The 18,892-nt window shown below is 28.3% G+C and overlaps 3 protein-coding genes across 9 annotated transcripts; 1 reads left to right on the forward strand and 2 right to left on the reverse strand.

The window, feature by feature from the left end:
- Nucleotides 1-537: 537 nt before the first annotated feature.
- LOC107072715 (uncharacterized) lies at nucleotides 538-3,910 on the reverse strand. Of its 2 annotated transcripts, XM_015332864.2 has the most exons (3): nucleotides 3,476-3,910; nucleotides 3,202-3,386; nucleotides 538-3,075 (listed from the first exon to the last, which is right to left on the reverse strand). In XM_015332864.2, exons 2-3 carry the CDS (start codon nucleotides 3,310-3,312, stop codon nucleotides 721-723), a joined length of 2,466 nt encoding a protein of 821 aa, XP_015188350.1. In that variant the 5' UTR covers nucleotides 3,313-3,386; nucleotides 3,476-3,910; the 3' UTR covers nucleotides 538-720. The 2 variants fall into 2 exon arrangements, with proteins under 2 accessions (XP_015188350.1, XP_089026118.1); XM_089169992.1 differs by lacking the exons at nucleotides 3,202-3,386; nucleotides 3,476-3,910 and having other exon boundaries at nucleotides 538-2,792; nucleotides 2,882-3,021.
- A 261-nt stretch (nucleotides 3,911-4,171) lies between these two features.
- On the forward strand, nucleotides 4,172-5,415 carry COX5A (Cytochrome c oxidase subunit 5A). The gene is made up of 2 exons (XM_015332910.2): nucleotides 4,172-4,549; nucleotides 4,977-5,415. Exons 1-2 carry the CDS (start codon nucleotides 4,348-4,350, stop codon nucleotides 5,225-5,227), a joined length of 453 nt encoding a protein of 150 aa, XP_015188396.1. The 5' UTR covers nucleotides 4,172-4,347; the 3' UTR covers nucleotides 5,228-5,415.
- Nucleotides 5,416-5,419: 4 nt separating this feature from the next.
- On the reverse strand, nucleotides 5,420-18,883 carry ewg (DNA-binding protein Ewg). 6 transcript variants are annotated; one of them, XM_015332874.2, is made up of 8 exons: nucleotides 18,762-18,883; nucleotides 15,194-15,531; nucleotides 13,247-13,371; nucleotides 12,736-13,161; nucleotides 12,320-12,625; nucleotides 11,431-11,571; nucleotides 11,185-11,332; nucleotides 5,420-9,211 (listed from the first exon to the last, which is right to left on the reverse strand). In XM_015332874.2, exons 2-8 carry the CDS (start codon nucleotides 15,369-15,371, stop codon nucleotides 8,880-8,882), a joined length of 1,656 nt encoding a protein of 551 aa, XP_015188360.1. In that variant the 5' UTR covers nucleotides 15,372-15,531; nucleotides 18,762-18,883; the 3' UTR covers nucleotides 5,420-8,879. The 6 variants fall into 6 exon arrangements, with proteins under 6 accessions (XP_015188360.1, XP_015188363.1, XP_015188364.1 ...); XM_015332877.2 differs by lacking the exon at nucleotides 18,762-18,883 and adding an exon at nucleotides 17,714-17,856 and having other exon boundaries at nucleotides 15,218-15,531; XM_015332878.2 differs by lacking the exon at nucleotides 18,762-18,883 and adding an exon at nucleotides 17,714-17,856 and having other exon boundaries at nucleotides 12,422-12,625.
- Between the last annotated feature and the right edge of the window lie 9 nt (nucleotides 18,884-18,892).

Below are 18,892 nucleotides of genomic sequence, written 5' to 3' on the forward strand. Positions count from 1 at the left end.
TTTTTTTTTGTGTTTTTTTTTTTGATCAATTTTTCGAATTTTACTAATTACAAACGACGTTATTTTTTTAAATTTATTTTTTTTTTCTTAACTCAATATTAACAATCGAAAAGATATTTATTCGTATATTTGTCAATGAGCAAAGATTTTTGTTTACAATTATTATTTATTCTTTATATATTTGATGTTATTAATAGAAAACGTTAAGGTGGTTGTGTTGCATATACAGCTGAGAGACAACCACCTGATTTTTGTATGGGGTGCAAACATCGACTGTGAACGCGGAACCATTTAAATTTTGACATTCACTGGGAACTATCCACGTGTCAGTTCTCATCTGTCAACATTGTCACTGATGAACTTCTTTTGCAAACCACGTGCATCTTACACATTGTTCTTTTTTTTTTAGGAAAAATGAATATTTCTCTATTATAAATACACAAGTTAGTTCAAATATATTATATATTTTAGATATAATTTTTCGTAGTAGGATTGTTAATCGAATATATAGTAGGATTTGTTATATTTGTAAAATAATTTTCTATAGAATTAAATTACTATTTTATTATCAAATGTAAAAGTAAACGTTAATATATATATATATCTAACATAAATAAATCAAAAATCAAATAATATAAAATTATATACATAATTATATATATTTACATAAAAAAAAAAAGAAAACAAACAAAAGTATTACATTTGATATCAAATGAATAATCATGAAACATTTTCCAATAGTTTTAATTTTTCACCTAAATGATTGTTCAAATGAATTCTTATTTGTTGTTGATTGTGACATTTGTCTCCACATTCGGGACATTCCAAATCACCACCTTTGCCGTGATGCCGTTTACGATGCTTTGATCGATAATTATACGTAGCAAAATGTTCTCCACAATCCTGACATTGATAAGGTAATTCACCAGTGTGCTTTCTTTGATGATGATCTCTCGAATCTTTACGTCTAAATTTCATTTTACAGTATTTACATAGAAATGGTTTTTTACCGGTATGTAAAAGAACATGATTGTACAATGATTTAGTATCATTAAAACCTTTCTCACATTGTGCACATTTATATCTTTTTTCACCATTGTGCTTACTTCTAATATGATTTATTAAAAGTTGTTTAACTCTGTAAGACATGTTACAAATATCACATTGATAAACTGGATCAACTTTACCCTCGTGTATTCGTTCCTTGTGTGCCTTTAACGACATTTGATGTTTAAACTTTTCATTACATTCCTCACATTCGTACAATGGTTTTTGTTTGATTAAAATTGGATCTTGATCGCTAATTTGATGACTTTCTATCATATGAAATTTCAACATTCGATAAGTTGGAAAACTTTCCGCGCATATCGGACAAGTAAATACTTTTGGTAATGAGATATTTTTATCGTGTTTCCAATGTTTCTCCAAATGTTCATTCATATTTTGTTTCTTTCTAAACGATTTATTACATATGTTACATGTATAACGATTATGAGAAAAGTGAATTTTCCTATGAAATCTCAATGAATTTTTAGTCGTACATTTTTGTTCGCATACGTCACATTGAAATGGTTTTTCACCTGTATGTTTACGATGATGTTCTCGTAAACGTGCTTTTAATTGAAATGATTTACCACATAATTCACATATATAAGGTCTAACACCTTTATGTACAAATAGATAATGTTCGTATAATGAATTTTCCGCGCTAAATTCTTTACCGCAAGTACTGCAAATAAATTCTTTCATATTTTCATTGTGTCTCATTTCATGAAATTCTAATCTCTCTTTGCGTACAAAGTGTTTGGGACATTTGGAACAATGATATTGACGAGGTGATATTACTTTAGCTTGATTTCCATCAACAACTAAAGACAGAGTCGAATCTTCGCAATTAGAACAAGTTACTAAATCATTAATAGCATCCGGATCTAAATCGTGAATTAATTTTCCACATAGATTACAATTAGTTGATGTTTTTTTTCCTTGAGTTTGTACAAACGATTCTTCTCGCGTATTATCAATATTTAATTCGTTATTAATAATATCTACTTGAATTTCTTGATAATTCAAATGTTTGTATTTCTTTTGATGTTCCTTGATTTTGGTATATTTGACAAATAATTCATTACATTCTAAGCAAATAAAACGTAACGAATTTGTATGCGTATAATAATAATGATCCCATAATAAATTTTCATTAGACGTTTCTTTTTTACAAACGATACATATAAATTTATCCATACTATTGAATTCATGTCTTTCCATATGAAATTTATATTTCAATTGAGACAAATATTGTGCACCGCACAAATTGCATACAATTTTTGAAGAAGATTTTGTATCATCGTTGTCTTCCATTATGGTATTCTCGTTATTAAGGATTTTTTCATGTTGTTGATCAATACTCCAGTTGTAATCATCTTCACCATTGAACCATGGAATATTATCATTAGATTCTAACTTTACTAATGTACTCGTATCTTGACTATTTACAAATTCAGGATACTGTTCGTTACTTATTTCTAATTTAACAGGATTTACTATTTCTTTACATGTTATATTTGTCTTCAACTTTTTTTTAACATCTTTCTGTTTTCCATTTAAAGAATTTTCTTTATCAAACACATTGTACATCAACGTACTACTCTTACGTTTATTATTTTTGATTTCAATACTTTGTTCGTTCATATGTGCATTGTCTTGTTTAATATTAAGTGTTACAGGTTTTTCAAAGTTTTGTAAATTGTCTTCTTTCATAGAATTCATTTTGTCGAAATTATCAACGATTGCTAAAGATATTTGAAAATTATAATCACAGTTTTGTGGATTACTAACTAATAATATCATTAAATCTATATTACAATTTGGACATACGCACACTGTATCGCTCAAAATTTTGGCAAATATATCTGTTTGTTCTTTTTCGTTGTTTATTAAATCGTAACGATGATTATCTTCATGATTTAATTGTTTCTCGTATTTTATAACTTCTTGAATAAATTGATGATAAAGAATAACTTTATCGTGACAGGACGAACATATAAACTTTGAACCATTGTCTAACGGAGATATCTGAAAAATAAAATATAAACAAATAATAATATTTTCATTTTTATATTCGTTGAGAATCAAACGGTTAATTAAAAGTTAAAAATATATTTTATGGTGAAATATAAATAAAATTATATCTGTACATACTTTAATTGGTAATGTATCTAATATCTTTTGTTTAAGATCTGTAGAATCTTCAAATATATTTTTAAGCCTTCCGTCTTGAAGATATGTACCACATAAACGACACAATAACATACTTAATGTCAATCAACAAGCACCGCATACTCTTTCAAAATTTAATATCGATAATGTTGTAAAATCAACAAATCCTATAATCATAATACATATATTTTAAATGTAACACATTTAAAACTTAATTAAACATATTTTATTATATTTTCAAATCTACTATACTTACATCAAAATATTATCATAATAAGTATATATTAATTTTGAAAATTGTTTTTAAATCATAAAAATAAGTCGAAGGATTACGTGAGGTTATTTGACAGATTTCATGAAAATATTTTCATAGATTTTTTTTTATACAATTATAATGAGAAAGTGTATTCTGTATCAATAACAAATTTTGAAAAACTTTTAAATGAATTCCACATTTTTTTAATCATTCATATAAAATGTCAAACACCATACACATATATATATATATGTATGTATACATACACATATACATACGTCAGAATGAGAGAGATGAATTTCAAGCTTATGTATCTTTGCGATGATTGGTCCATTCATTTTAAAAACGAGCCAATCAAAATAAGATTTGACAATAACCTTTTTTTATATATAATTTATGAATGAAATTAATGAATATCGTAATAAATATTATATTTTTTTAATCATTCATATAAAATATGTTAAACATCATGCACATATACGTCAGAATGAGAGAGATGAATTTCAAGCTTATGTATCTTTGCGATGATTGGTTCATTCATTTTAAAAACGAGCCAATCAAAATAAGATTTGACAATAACCTTTTTTGTAAATATTTTCTGAATGAAATTAATGAATATTGCAATACGTAAATCAATATAAATGTTATATTTATAAAGTTTATAAAACCAAATGACAAAAATTAAATTGTTATAGAAAATATTGAAGAATTCAGGTGTGTTGAAAGTTACGTCATTGGTACGCAAGCGTCAAACAGTTAAAGGTGTGACTGACATCTTTTAGGTTTATGTAATAGACGATTCTGTTTAAGGGTGCATAGTTGTTTCGTCGTAAGCTCTTGTGTAAAAATTTGATATAATTTTGTTAGAAAAAATGTTACGTATCGTGGCAGGACGCGTTGGATCTTCCATAAGAAATGCAACGATACCTCGTGCAACGATTATTGGTACACAATCCTTGAGAAATTCTCATACTACCGAAACCGACGAAGAATTCGATGCACGATATGAAAAATATTTCAATCGTCCTGATATCGATGGCTGGGAAGCTCGTAAAGCTATGAACGATTTGGCTGGTAAAAGATTTCACATTAACAATTTAATCTTTTTTATCTCTCTTATTTTGTTACATTATATTACAAATATTTGAATTGTTCGAATTTTGTCATTAAATCTAAAACAGTTCTGTCATCAATACTTGTACAATTATACAATTTTTGTTATTGTAGTAAAGCTCAATTAAATTTTTCTTTTAATAATGTTATACATTTACGAATAGATTCTTATTTATAAAATAACGTATTAATTATGAGGTTATATTTGTGATATAACATTGGTACTTGTTAACACGGACAAGCATATGATGTTGTATTTACAATTCTTCTATCATAAATCTAATTGAAATGATTTGTAATTAATTTAAATTGAACTATGTTATCTCTAATAATGATTATTTACTGCTAACTATTGAAATTTATTCTGTTATATTTACTTTAACTTTAGGTATGGACATGGTACCCGAGCCCAAAATAATCTGTGCAGCGTTGAGAGCATGTAGAAGGTTAAATGATTTTGCCTTGGCTATTAGATTTTTGGAATCCGTTAAAGACAAATGTGGTCCATATGTCGATACTATTTATCCATATATTCTTCAAGAGATTAAACCTACCATGGATGAATTGGGTATTAATACTTTAGAAGAATTAGGATATGATAAACCAGAATTAGCCTTAGAAAATCCGAACAACATGTAATTTGAAAATATATTCATTTGACGTATAGTATTTATATTAAATAAATGAAAGTGCATCTTAGTGCAAATTTATTCATATCATTTATGAATGATTAAATTGAATCATTATTAAATGAAATAATGTACTTTCAATAAATCTATTTATAAAAAAAAATGTTTCTTAATCTAATAAACAAATTATAATTGGCATACAGTTGTTGCTAATTATTGATTGATTGATTGATCGATCGTATAATCTCTATTGATAAAATCTAGGTTAGAATTGTGACATGTACGACGAGGGTCAGTGCAATTTTAATTAACGTGGGAAACATAATGAAGAAATGATATGTGTGCTATATTTGAACTGTTTTTTTTTTTTTTTTTTCCATTGGTTCTTTATGTCATTCATGTTTTGTTAAATGGCGATGGACTCAATTTACTTTTGCTTTTTTTCTCTCTCTCTTCTTTTACACTGAACTTAATCAAAGGAAAAAAAAATGACACAATCACGACATATTTACAAATTACATTATAGGATACACAGCAGTAAAGTCATCATATACACATATATATATATATATTTATATATATATATATATGTGTATGTCTAGAATCATTTAATGTGATATAATATACGTTGTTTCCTTTTTTAGATGATATAGAACTTAATTTATGTTGGGTATGTTACTTTCGTTAAACGAAAATGTAAAATACACAACATGATCTTACCTATATATATATATATATATATATATATATTACATCACGTTTTCAATGGCCATGATTTTACAAAACAATGCAACAATTAATATCTAATCAATAATATAATTATAATAATAATAATAATAATCTGTACTAGTTTAAATAGTTTTGTTATTAAATTTAAATACTTTTTTGTTGTTGTTGTTGTTTTTGTTTTTGTCGTCTATGATATTATAAAAAATTTGTTGGTATCGTTTTCATATGTTACCTAGTTACCCCCAAAGGCAGCTTTGTTTGTTTCAATGTTACGATTCTATTATTTTTCCAACGTGTGTGTGTGTATGTGTATGTGAGTATGTTACAAGGATGACAAAAATTTCTATGGATCTACAGGAACTTTGTGTATGGTGGTAAAAAATTGTATATAATAATAATAATTAATTACTGATTATAATTGTAACGACGACAATGTCTTCTTAACTTAACTTTTCAACTATATATATATATATATATATATATATTATTTATGAGAGATGAAAAAAAAATCATTGGCATTTTTGTATTCATCGATATGACTAAAGTATTTAATAAATATATATAAATAAATTATATTACATATATATATATATATATGTATATAAACTATGTTTATATTATTCGTTTAGAGAGTGATTGATTGCACACAAATGAAATGATTATTATTATTATTTTTTATTAAATACCAGGATTTTTTTTTTTTATATTTGACTCATTTTTGACCGCAACATTGAAACAAGATTGCACAAAAATTAAAAATACTTTTCTATTTTTTTTTCTAACACGTCAGATGTAATATAAAAAAAAACAAAAAACAAATGGAATCTTAGCTCTCGACTGTTATCATCGTAGAGAATGATTTTGTCTGTAATATAAAATAAGAAGTGACGCGTTTTGATTTGAACTTTAAAATACAGTTTAATGAGAGCGATGTAGTAGTTTTTTTTTTCTAATTTTTATGTAAGGTACTCTCACTCTCTCTCTTTCTGTTTAAAGTCGTCGTGTATCTTAGTATTGGATTTTCTAAATATATAAATAAATAAAATATTAGCACAGTCGGCAAATTTAAAAGTATATGCACTGTATATATCAATATTCTTAATTTAAATATATAACATAAATATAATAACACATTAGATTTACGTAATTATGTTTCATTTTCATTTTTGTTTTTTGTTTTTGTTTTATCACGTGTAAAAATAAAACTTTAAGAAAACAAAAAAAAATGAAAATAACATAAATGTAAAATATATAAAATATAAAATATAAAATATGAAATATTCAAATATTACAATAATCACACCTGAATTATTATGTTATTGTATCAATCGAATGTCAAATCCATATTTATATATATATATATATATATATATATTTCAACTTGTTGAGAGATAAACAAAGAAAAATGTTATCTTATCCTATTTGTACCCGTCAGAAATGCTTAATTCTTTTTTTTTTTACTGCTATAATGTGATCCTGTGTCCTGTTTATGTATATATGTGTGTATATCTATACATATATATCTCTACACAACCAAGCACAAATTTGGTTCATTCTTTCTTTCTTTCTTTCTTTTGTCATAAAAATATGTTACATGTCTTCTTTTGGCTACAGAAGAGCCAAATAATATTTTTTGTTTTAATCTGATCCAGAATATTATCATTCATTTTTACACTAAATCAGATATTTTGTTCATTTCTTCTCTTTTTTTCTTTTTCTTTTTTTTTTTTGTCCAATTCTCTGCATATATCCGACAAATAAAAATGGTTTTTTATTTTTTTATTTTATTTTATATCAATATATTAAAAGCTCCATTTTTGTCTTTTTTTTTTTTTGGGTTTTTTTTTCTGTTTTTTTTTTTCATTTTTTTTTCTTTTTTTTTCAATAGATTGAAAACATCGTTATAATGAATTTTGTAATATCAAAACATAATCTCGATATTAAAAATGTGTTTACGTTATGTGTGCTTTTCATAAATAGTTGCCTGTTATTTGTCCTACTTAATAAAATTATTAATGAAACCATAAAAGACGCGCGCGCGCGAACTCTTTGGAATATCCATAAAAGTTCAATAAGTCCTAAAAAAAAAAAAAAAAAAAAAAAAAATATTAAACCATGTCTAAGAGACTAGATGAAAATATATTTGTTATCATTAATTGTATTATTTGGAAGATGTGTATTGCATTTTCCATATAACAAAGATTTCTCTCTCTCTCTCTCTCTCTCGCTCTCTTAAGGAGTCAATGAATAAAATTTCCTTGAAAGATCCAAGTTATTTCATTGAATTAAGAGTAGTACTTTCAATCAAAAAAAAAAAAAAGAAAAAAAAAATGTCTCGTACTATTACTACTAATCATCATCATCATCATCATTTTGAGAAATAGAATTACAGGTAATTTATATTGTATATGGTCTATAATAAATTTTGAATACAAACTCTTAAATTCATCGATCAACGCACCCCACTCAGTAGAGTTTTCATTTACACACTCTCATCATCATCATCATCATTATCATCAAACATACACAACACTCATGTCTCTCATTATTCGGAAGAGCAGTTTAATTATTTTTCTGCCAACACCATCATCATCATCATCATAACACACCAAAATTCAAGAGACACAAAATTATAACAAGGTCTGAATGGATGATCTCGAACGTATCTCAAATACAAATCCTTTACAATGATCATTTTTTCACTTGTTATTTTTGTTTTGTCCTTGTCCTTATTCTTGTTTTGGTTTTTTGCTTTTCTTTCACTTTTCTCATTATTATTATTATTATTAATATTATTATTATTATTACACGCTGATGAAATCTTAATAGATTTTTTTTTTTTAATAGAACTCTTCAATCATCGTCGTAGTCGTCGTAGTCGTCGTCGTCGTCGTTTATTAATTAATTATAATACACACAAATGTTGTTTTTTTTTATTCCGGACTAGATACGGTTTGTTGTTGTTGACTATCCTCGTCTTTCACTACTTCCGCTTGCATAGCTTTGGTAAGAACATTAGCGTCTTTTAACGATATCACTTGTAGAACTTGATGTTCTCCTGCTGCATTGATCATCGTCATTGGATGACCTTGAATAGTAACTGCTTCAATACTGGTCTCCCCATTTCCAGGTTCAACTTTAGGTACTTGGACCATCGGTGTTACTACTTGCATAGTACCATCACTTTGAATATTGGCCACCATAGTTTGATACATACTTGCTGACACTGGTACAGTGATAACTCCTGACACAGATACTGGATATCCTGTAACATAGACAAGATTGTCCTATGCTCTCTGCCTGTGTTCAGGCATTATTTTCTGTACAGTAAACTGTAGTTTACTTGTATACACATCTTACATGTATATATATTAATATATATATATATACAAGTTTCATTGAATTTTATAATCATCAACAACAACTATGATTATGATGATGATGTCAATTATTTACTTAGGTATTTCTTTTTTTTTTTTTTTTTTTTGTTAGCAAAACATATCAGTTTACAATACAGTTGTATTATACAGTAAATATTATCCTATTTAGGTAATAATAAAAGAAGAAAACAAAAATGATTAGGGTGTGCGAAAGAAAAATGATGTATACTTACTATGTTTTTCTGGCACACCCTTTTTCTTTTCTTTTTTTTTTTTTTTTTTTTTTAATAGTATAGAAACATAATACACATAATGCATAATCTATATTAAACAAAAAAAAAGAAGAAAAAAAAAAAACAACAACAAGGCAATAATAAAAAATACAGCAAATGTCTAAGCTTTTTGTAACATAATGTTAAATAATAATAATAATAATATTATTATTATTATTATTATCATTTGGATTGTAATAATAATCATCATTAATGATAAGAGAATTATCAGAAATATTTCAGAAAAAAAAAAAAAACAAATGGGAATTAGAATAATTCTGTGTTGTTGTTGTTTCAATTAGCTTAAACATTAAACTGTTTAAATACAATTAATATATATATATATAAAATAATAAAACATCAACAAAAAGTGCTCTATGTACATCAATTTTATTGTCTCTCCTTATTTTATTTTTTTTTTGTAATTATTTGTTTGTTTTGTTTTGTTTTCTTTCAATTAAAGAAAATAATCTTTTGTAATTAAATAATAATGTGCAATGATCACAAAACAAAGGATTGGTTGTTTGTTTGTTTGTTTCTGTGTCCATGATTATGATCATGGTGGTGTCTTTCTTTATTCATTTTCACTGTACTATTAATTTATTTTATTTTATTTTATTTTTTGTTTTGTTTTGTTTTTAAGAATCCATGCAATATATTTAATAATTTTTATGCCGACATCTACACAAATTCTTAATTGTTTTTGTTTTCTTTCTTTTGTTCAGTCATTTTTATCAGTAATTACTTTTGAATAATTTCTTAGGTCTATTGGCATTAATAATAATTATTTTCTCATTCTAGAAACTCTCTCTCTATATACACGCATATACATATAAATAAATGCTAGTTTTTTTTTTTTTTTTTTTATATATATATATATATATATATCCTTTTAATTAATTTGGAAAATTTATTTGAAACTTAATAAATGGAGAAAAAAAAACTTCTTCTTCTTCTTCTTCTTCTTTTTATACAAACACTCATATGAGATACACTTTGTTATTTTATTTATTTTTTTTTTTTTTTTTATTAAGTGCATAATGCAAACGAAATAGTTGTTTCATTTTTCCAAGTTTCAAACTTGCACTTTTTCACAACTTAATTATATTATAGTAAAGATCGATAAATATTAATTTGTTTTATATCTTTTTTTTTTCTTTTTTTTATATATATATATAAACAAATGCTCATTCAATAATATATATTAAAAAAAAAAAAAAAAAAAAAAAAAAGAAAGAAAAAATATTTGTGTATCATGGATTCTTAAAGATGAATTAAAATAACGCTGTGCATCATAGCTCCAAAATAAAGATATATAGATATATCATATATATCTTTATATATATATAATATATATATATACAGTAGTAATAATCATAAAAACAATAATTAATCGAAAAAATATCTACTTTCACTATACGTAATAATAATAAAGATTTGTAAATGTTGTTTTTGAATTGGTGGTGGAGCTCTCAACAGACAGCATGCAAAAAAACAATAAAAGTATCTGGGTCTAGTAAAAACAAATCACTGTTCTAGTAGTTCCTGGCCGGCGACTGTGCAGAGCCTATAGAAAATTGTTTTACCGTGTCCATCTTCTCCCGTAAGGATGATTTGTCCATCTTGACCTAACGTTGCCTCGGTAACACTATTTAGATCAACAGCAACGCTGGCACCCTCTGCACTACCTGCCACTTCTGCGAGTGCTTGAACTTCTCCTTGACTTGTGTGGATCTATATGCACATGTGTCATGTATGAATCAGACATGTAAATTTAAACTTAAGTCTATTTGTTAATAAATACAATAAATAAATCATTGTATTTAACTTACAGTAGCTACGCCTTGAACTTGAGCTGTTGTACCATCTGGTAACGTTATGATAGGATTACTTGGGTCTACTTGGATTATGGACACTGTACCATCAGGATTCGTTATTGTCTGCAACACTGCTGTTGGATATTGTGTCGTCATCTGTAATATAATAGTTTGTATTATAACATAGATCATTTGGAAATTTTTCCTTTATTTTAATTTAACCTTTGCTTACCACCCTTCCTGGAGGAGTAACACAAAAATTGTTATAAAAAAAAAAAAAACTATTGCATAGATTTACTTCAATATTTTTTTGGAGACTTCTTTAATACTTACTTCAAAAGACTATATAAGTTTTATAGTTTTCAATTAAATTGAAATATGTTGAAAAAAAATGATCAAAGTTGAACAATTTGAGAAAAATGACTCGAGTGACTAAAGTTGCAAAAAAAGGTCTGGGTCCTTTGGACTAAGTGTGGTAAGCAAAGGTTAATTATATATAGTTATTTATAAAATTTGAGATTTAACGAGCATAACTTTGATCGATTTTAATAAGACGACAAAAATATAGAAATAAACTGATTAAACTCAAATAAGGGAAACCAAACACGTGTACAACAAAAACATGGCATATCCGCGTAAAAGAAATATATCATCAATCTTCATTTCTTTTATCTCCTAAATAGAATGAGGAATTTAAAGAAACAACACGATGAACGACAAGCAATGCGATTAATTAAAATATAATAATTTAACAATTCTTCAATTCAATTCAATTCAAATTTGAAATTCTTTGAAAACAGTTATTATGTAATATAATAATGAAAATGTTTTTTGTTTTTTTTTTTCTATCGTGTTGCTTGGAAATATAATTCCTTTTTCTTTGATACACTCTATCCACTCCCACCTGAGTGGCAGTGGCAAGAGCTGTGGGAGATGCGGCAATGATTTGTGCTGGCGAAGAGTTTCCCTTAGATGAATCCGTGCTGGTCAGACGAACAACTCCCACCGTCTGTTGTTGTTGTTGTTGCGACTGTCCACTTTGACTTTGATTAGACGAATGCGAAGGATGTGACGAGGAATGAGGAGTTGACTGTTGTAATAATACAGTTGATTTATCATCTTCTTCACTAAACGCTGGCAGAAGATCTTCTCTTCCATGAAATTTATAGCAATTTATTACTATTTGTCTTAAAGCATGTGTCCAAGAGATCTACAATAATATAAAGAAACAAAATGAATCATATTTCATTGAATTGATGAATAATTATTATGTTAATATATATATATATATATATATATCTAAATATATTAAATACAAACTTTTTGTTTATCATCCTCGGAACGTGCATCCATACGAACATTTGCCCAAGGTAACTCTTTTGGCCACCAAGGAGGTCGCGTACTATCCCTTCCCCAACCAGGTTTACCTCTACCTGTAGAATACTTTAACATTAATGGTATGAATGCTCTTAATTGAGCTTGGGTCATCTTTTCTACAGGCGTTGGAATTCCATCTATTATAAGCGGTGGTAATTCATATAAAGATGGATCATCCTGTACAGGAGGTGGAGCTTGTTGTGCTAACGCACTTTCAAGTTCCTCCATTATAACATTTCTTAAATTTTTAACTACATCCTCTAATGGCTTAGCTCCAAAAACTTTGTAGCTACTATTTGGCTTGCCTGGAGTAGCTACTAATACTACTGCTTGTTGCCCGACACGCGTTGCAAATTCATCTATTGTTTGCTGTAAAAGAAATATTTCATTATTTAATAATATCCAAATAATATAATATATAACACATGATTATTAATTGATAAAATTATCTTACTCTAAGTTTTCGTAAAAGTCTGTTCTGTTGTCTTTTTCTTGTACTGGGATTAGTCTCAAAGCTATGAGGTCGTTTTCTTTTTTTTGCTGAAACTATAGCAGCAGCTGCTGCTACTCCAACAGGTCCTAGAGAAACGATTAATTCGTTTTTCATACAAAATGTTGATATTTCATGATGATTTTTATTTACACATATAAAACTCATGTGTATGTCAATATAAAATGTTAAACAACTTTTTTCTTTTTTTTTTTTTACACAATATTTTGATCAAAGTTATTATTAGAGATTAATTTTCATTGCATTTATTATATATTGACATAATATTATTAAACACGTATATAACATGTAGTGCATTCAAACTAAAAAGTAGATGCATAAGTAAGCAATAGTAATATAAAACGTGCTGAAAATTCTAAGAAAATTTTTTTCTTTATACTACATAATTATACGTGATTTATTTTTAATGTAAATAAAAAAAAAAAAGAAATAAAAAAAAAATAGAGAAAACAATTATTGACAACAAAGTTACTACAATCTAAATTCAATTGTGTCTATAAAAAAAAAAAAAAAAAAAACGAGTATTCTAAGATTATTTTGTTTGAGAAACAAATCAAATTTGTTGAATATTGTTTTGTTTTTTTTTTTGAAATACTTATGTGTCATACTACATGTAAAAGTATTGTATAATAAATTTTAGCAACAATATAAATGATAATAATTATATAAAAAAACATAAGAGGACAACGATCAATAAACAAAAGAATAAAATAATATGTTTGTTTGTTTTTGTTTGCATATGTTAAACAAAACGAAGCACATTCTGATAATATAAGAGAAAAAAGGCGTAAATTAAAAAGTAATAGATGCACGCAAGAAAAAGAAAAATAAAAATAAAATAAAATATATAATAATAATGATAATAATAATGAAATTAAATAAAATAAAAAAAAATAATAAAATATGACTATATCATACTGTTCTGTCAATGAATGAATTTTTCATTGTCTCTTCTCTTGATCATTTTTTAAAGAGACATTTTGTTATTAATTAATAATGTACACAAATTCAATAATTATTAAAATCATCATTGACAAGACAGGCTCCACTTGCATACATCATTTCAAATTTTTTATTGTTTTTTATCTTTGCTATACTTTTATGACCTATACCACCCACCACACTCCGGAAAGAGTCTTGTAAGATAGTCAATTATATTATTTATGTTTTTTTTTCTTTTTTTTTTTTCATTTACTTTTAATAAATAGAATTATTATTTAATAAAAAGATATAATAATTAGATTGAAAGTACACAAAGAGTGTTATTAAAGATTGTTAATTATTTATGAATAATTCAAATAATAATGTAATGATATGGATTGTTACGATAGAAAACATATTTACCTTTGATATAGCAGAAAATGTATATACATATATATATATATATATTTTATTATTCAGAAGATCTCTCTATGTAGCGATTTTAAATTATTAATAATATAAATATATATATATTTCTTTTTTCATATATAATTTATAAATGAAAACAAAATATATATATATATCAATATTAATTATAAAATTGAAAAAATCACTATGCACTTGTTGAATAATTGAAAATATAATACGTGAAATATATATTTAAACAATGAAATAATAAAAATGAATGATAGTATTGTAAAATCAAATACTTTTCTAATAGACAGTTTCCAGATTTTCTTTGTTACTAATATTTTTTGTAATTTGTTTGTTTTTTCTTTTTTTCTGAGACTCTTTAAAGAGAATAATCTCTTGTATCATCTTACACGTTCATCGCGCTTATTCCACGTTTAGGGTTCCACAGTCAATGGATGAACGTTGTTTTGTGTTGCGTTTAAAACTTGCAAATGGAAGTGATATTAAAGCCGTATATAAACTCAAGAGGTGATAAAGCAAAAAAATGGAAATCACCATTAGCGTTTTTGATATGCCAACCTGCTGCTGCTAGTTGGGCTGTCACATCATCGTCCATAGCCGCTGTAAGAAGATCACCCTCTTCATATGTTTCAGACCCACTACTTGGTTCCTCGTCATCGTCATCAGAAATTCTGTCCATCGTGCCAGACTCTGCATTTGGCAGAGAAACCATCTTTTTTTCTTGGTCACCCGTTTTGACTTTTTTTTTTTTTTTCTTGGCTTTTTTTTGTTTTTGTTTTTGTTTGTTTTATATATATATATATATTGCAATGGCCCAACAAGTGTTTTAGATTTGTAGATCCTTAGATATTCTTTTTTACATCACCTTATCCCTAACAGATTAAACAAATTTTCAATTAATATTTAATGTATATATACATATGAGTAAATGTGAATAAATTGGATATATATATATATTAATATAATTGGAATTACCATGATTATTATATATATATTTTTAGATAAATGAAATGTAAGTAGTATTTAATTTTGTAGTCAGATAATAATAATAACATTTGATTTCAATTTCATTAATATCAAATGAAAGTTTCAAATACATTGATGTATTATTTCATTAAAATAATGTTTCTTATTTTTCTCCTTTTGAATGTATTTATATATATATATTTTTTTTTTTGTTTGTTAACAAGGAATCTTATGTTAATATTACAATCTATGTAAAGAATTAACAGCTTCATGGTATTCATTTATTTCTATTTATTTGCAATAACAAACACATACAATAATACTTCATCACATATTTTAACATACTAAAAATATTATTAACATACCATATATGTGAAGAATTAATGAAATAAAAAAAAAAAGAGAAAAGAAACAACATACACGTACAGAGAGATGATAACAATGACTATAGAAAATACAATAATAATATTTCATTTTATCAATGAAATGTGTGTGTATGTGTGTGTGTGCAATCATCAAGTTATTTCAAAACAATTTGAAATTAATAGTAGCCATTGTATAATTCAAATATTAAAAACATCAATGAAATCAACGATATTTAGTATGCAAAATAGTTTCAATATTAAAAAAAAATAAATAAATAAATAATTGTTATAACAATATTATTATTTAATCAGACAATTATTTTTTTTTTTTTAATATTATAATAATAAAAATAAAATTTGTAAATGACTTACTAACTAGCACACGAGGAGTTTATGAATGATATTATACAGTTTTATAGATCTCAAACAAATATATTCCTAATCCCCCTGATGCACGGAAAACAATTGAAAAAAAAATAAAAATAAAAATAAAAAAAGGAAGAAAACAAAAGACAAGTTAATATAACATATTAAAAAAGAAAAAAGGAAAAAAAAAGGACACGCACCCCACCAACATATATGACAAGAATTATGAAGTTTGAAATACTAAACTTGTACGTCTATTTGCGTTGGGAAGACGAAAAATCGATAAAGTGAACGTCATTCGTTTCAAAGTACAGAGGAACATACAACAACGAGTGGGTATACATCGATTTATAAAAAAAAAAAGAGAAAGCTCAAATTTGGTTGGTTATTTTTACATGAAATATAATACATTGAAGTTTATTCAATGATGAATGATTTTTTTGTTTTCTTTTTGAATACCTTCATTTGTTTTTCTCATAGAGGTGCCAAATGAACTTACGATGTAGATACGAACATGTGAAAATAATAGAAAGAGGAGGAGGAAGATGAAGAAGATGAAGAAGAAGATGAAGATGAAGAAGAGAGGGAAAGAAAAGCTGTAAATATTTAGCTTTCTTGCTTGCTTCTTTGAATATTTTTGTGCGCATTTTTACGTGAACGTTAGATACGAGAAATGTTAAATATTTCATAAAAATGAATAGAAATATATGGTTATAGGTTTTTGTTATCATCAATTGATAAAAGATTAGAATGTATACAGGAGATATATAACGATTGTTTTTTCTGTATCCTTTTTCAAGATTTGTCATAATCGAGAGTGAAGTGTGGCGCGTTTTAAAGTTGACAGAAGAGAATGTCAATGAAATGACGTAGTAGAAAGAGAATGATAAAGAGAAATAGATTAAAAGGGAAATGAAAGAGGGAAAGAGTAGAGAGGTATAGATTGTTTCACATGGAGAATATACGAAATAAGAAGACGCGTGTAACGGTAGGTTTAGGAACAACGATGACAGTGGTAACGTCAAAGCAACGACACAATAAAAGCAGCAGCAGCAACAGCAGCAGCGGCAACGGCAGCAACAGCAAGAATAGAGTATGGGAAGAGGATGAAGTGGAAAATAACATAGTAGAAAAAGAGGAGAAGAGAGAGAGAGAGAGAGAGCAGAGAGGATGCGCCAAAAGCCGACACCGCTAAGACGGCGCGTTTATTTTGGGGGGGCAAATGAAAATGCGCAGGGCACACGCAAAAGAGAGAGCACCGTGTCGGGGGGGGCCGTCAAGCTCATGACCGAAGAGAAGGGTATCGCGAGGAGAGTCATGGAGCAGGCCCAGTGAAAATCGCGAGTTGCGTACGCACCTTGTGTGTCCCGTGAGTGGTCACCCGGTGTTACACAGGGCGCTTCGCGTCTGCGGGGAGACCGCCGTCGCGGGTTTATAACCGCACACGCTCTCTCTCTCAGCACCACCACCACCACCACCACCACGCCCCACGCGAGCGTATCTCAGCGGTCATCGTCGTCGTCGTCGTCGTCGTCGTCGTCGTCGACGTCTTCGTCGTTGTCGTCGTCGTCCTTGTATTCCTTCTTGTCGTCGTTATCGTTATCTCTGCGATTCTACGCGTGCACTGCGCGCTGCTCTCCGTGACAACAAAACTTCGATAGAAGCGCGAACTACGATGACAACGACAAGGAGTAAAAGGGCCACCGGACGCGCCGGATCCGGGAGAAGCCTAACTCGGCCGCGCGCGCGAAAATCTCCTCCTTCCTCTCTACCTTCTCACCACCACCTTTCGTCCTCGCTATTACTCGCGCCTTCTTCGTCGCTCCGCGCCACAACAACGCGCACGACGACCGCCATGGACACCATGGCTAGTTTCGACGGTGGCGGCGGCGGCGGCGGTGGTGGCAACGGTGGTGGCAGCGGCGGCGGCGGCAGCGTCGTCGTCGACAGACTTATCGATCGGTTCGCCGCCTTCGCTGCTGCTCCTGTCTCCGTAGCTGCCGCCGTCGTCGCTACCTACACTCTTCCTCCTACTCCACCTTCTCCTCCACCACAACCTTTCTTTCCCTTTTTTATTTTTATTTTTTTTTTTTTTTATTTTTATTTCTCTCGTCTCTTTTGCTGCCCGTCTGCCTGCCTGTTTGCTTTCTCTTTTTTTGATTGCTCACTCATAAGGACACACGAGAGTAGCGTAATAATACGAATGTCGTATACACATGAGGGAGAAGGAAAGAACGCGCCAGCATCGAGGAGGGCGGCCATCTTGAGCGAGCCTGCGCGCTGCACTCCAAGCAGACGATGCAAAATTTACCTTTATTTCGCGAATGCGCGTTGCATCGCCATCCTCGCGCTGCGCACTGACAACTTACGTTACGTTTTCTCCTGAATTTTGACTCGACACTCACCGTTTTCCCGTTAGATTCCATCAATTGACACTGCTGTTCCTCGAAACGTGAACACCATATACATGTATACGAATCTAGAATAAAGCGATTGGTTCGAAGCTACGCGATATACGTCATGGCGGCCAGCGTAT

Source organism: Polistes dominula, unplaced genomic scaffold (assembly GCF_049000335.1).
Source record: "Polistes dominula isolate Pdom_NZ unplaced genomic scaffold, Pdom_raw_medaka contig_15, whole genome shotgun sequence".
Lineage (NCBI taxonomy): Eukaryota > Metazoa > Arthropoda > Insecta > Hymenoptera > Vespidae > Polistes > Polistes dominula.

Coding starts and splice junctions, on each gene's coding strand:
- ewg (XM_015332874.2), bottom strand. CDS start 15,371: ATGGTTTCTCTGCCAAATGCAGAGTCTGGCACGATGGACAGAATTTCT. Junction 13,372..15,193: donor GCATATCAAAAACGCTAATG/GTGATTTCCATT, acceptor TCGTTTCTCTAG/GACCTGTTGGAGTAGCAGCA. Junction 13,162..13,246: donor GACTTTTACGAAAACTTAGA/GTAAGATAATTT, acceptor TTTCTTTTACAG/CAAACAATAGATGAATTTGC.
- COX5A (XM_015332910.2), top strand. CDS start 4,348: ATGTTACGTATCGTGGCAGGACGCGTTGGATCTTCCATAAGAAATGCA. Junction 4,550..4,976: donor AGCTATGAACGATTTGGCTG/GTAAAAGATTTC, acceptor CTTTAACTTTAG/GTATGGACATGGTACCCGAG.
- LOC107072715 (XM_015332864.2), bottom strand. CDS start 3,312: ATGTTATTGTGTCGTTTATGTGGTACATATCTTCAAGACGGAAGGCTT. Junction 3,076..3,201: donor TAGATACATTACCAATTAAA/GTATGTACAGAT, acceptor TTTATTTTTCAG/ATATCTCCGTTAGACAATGG.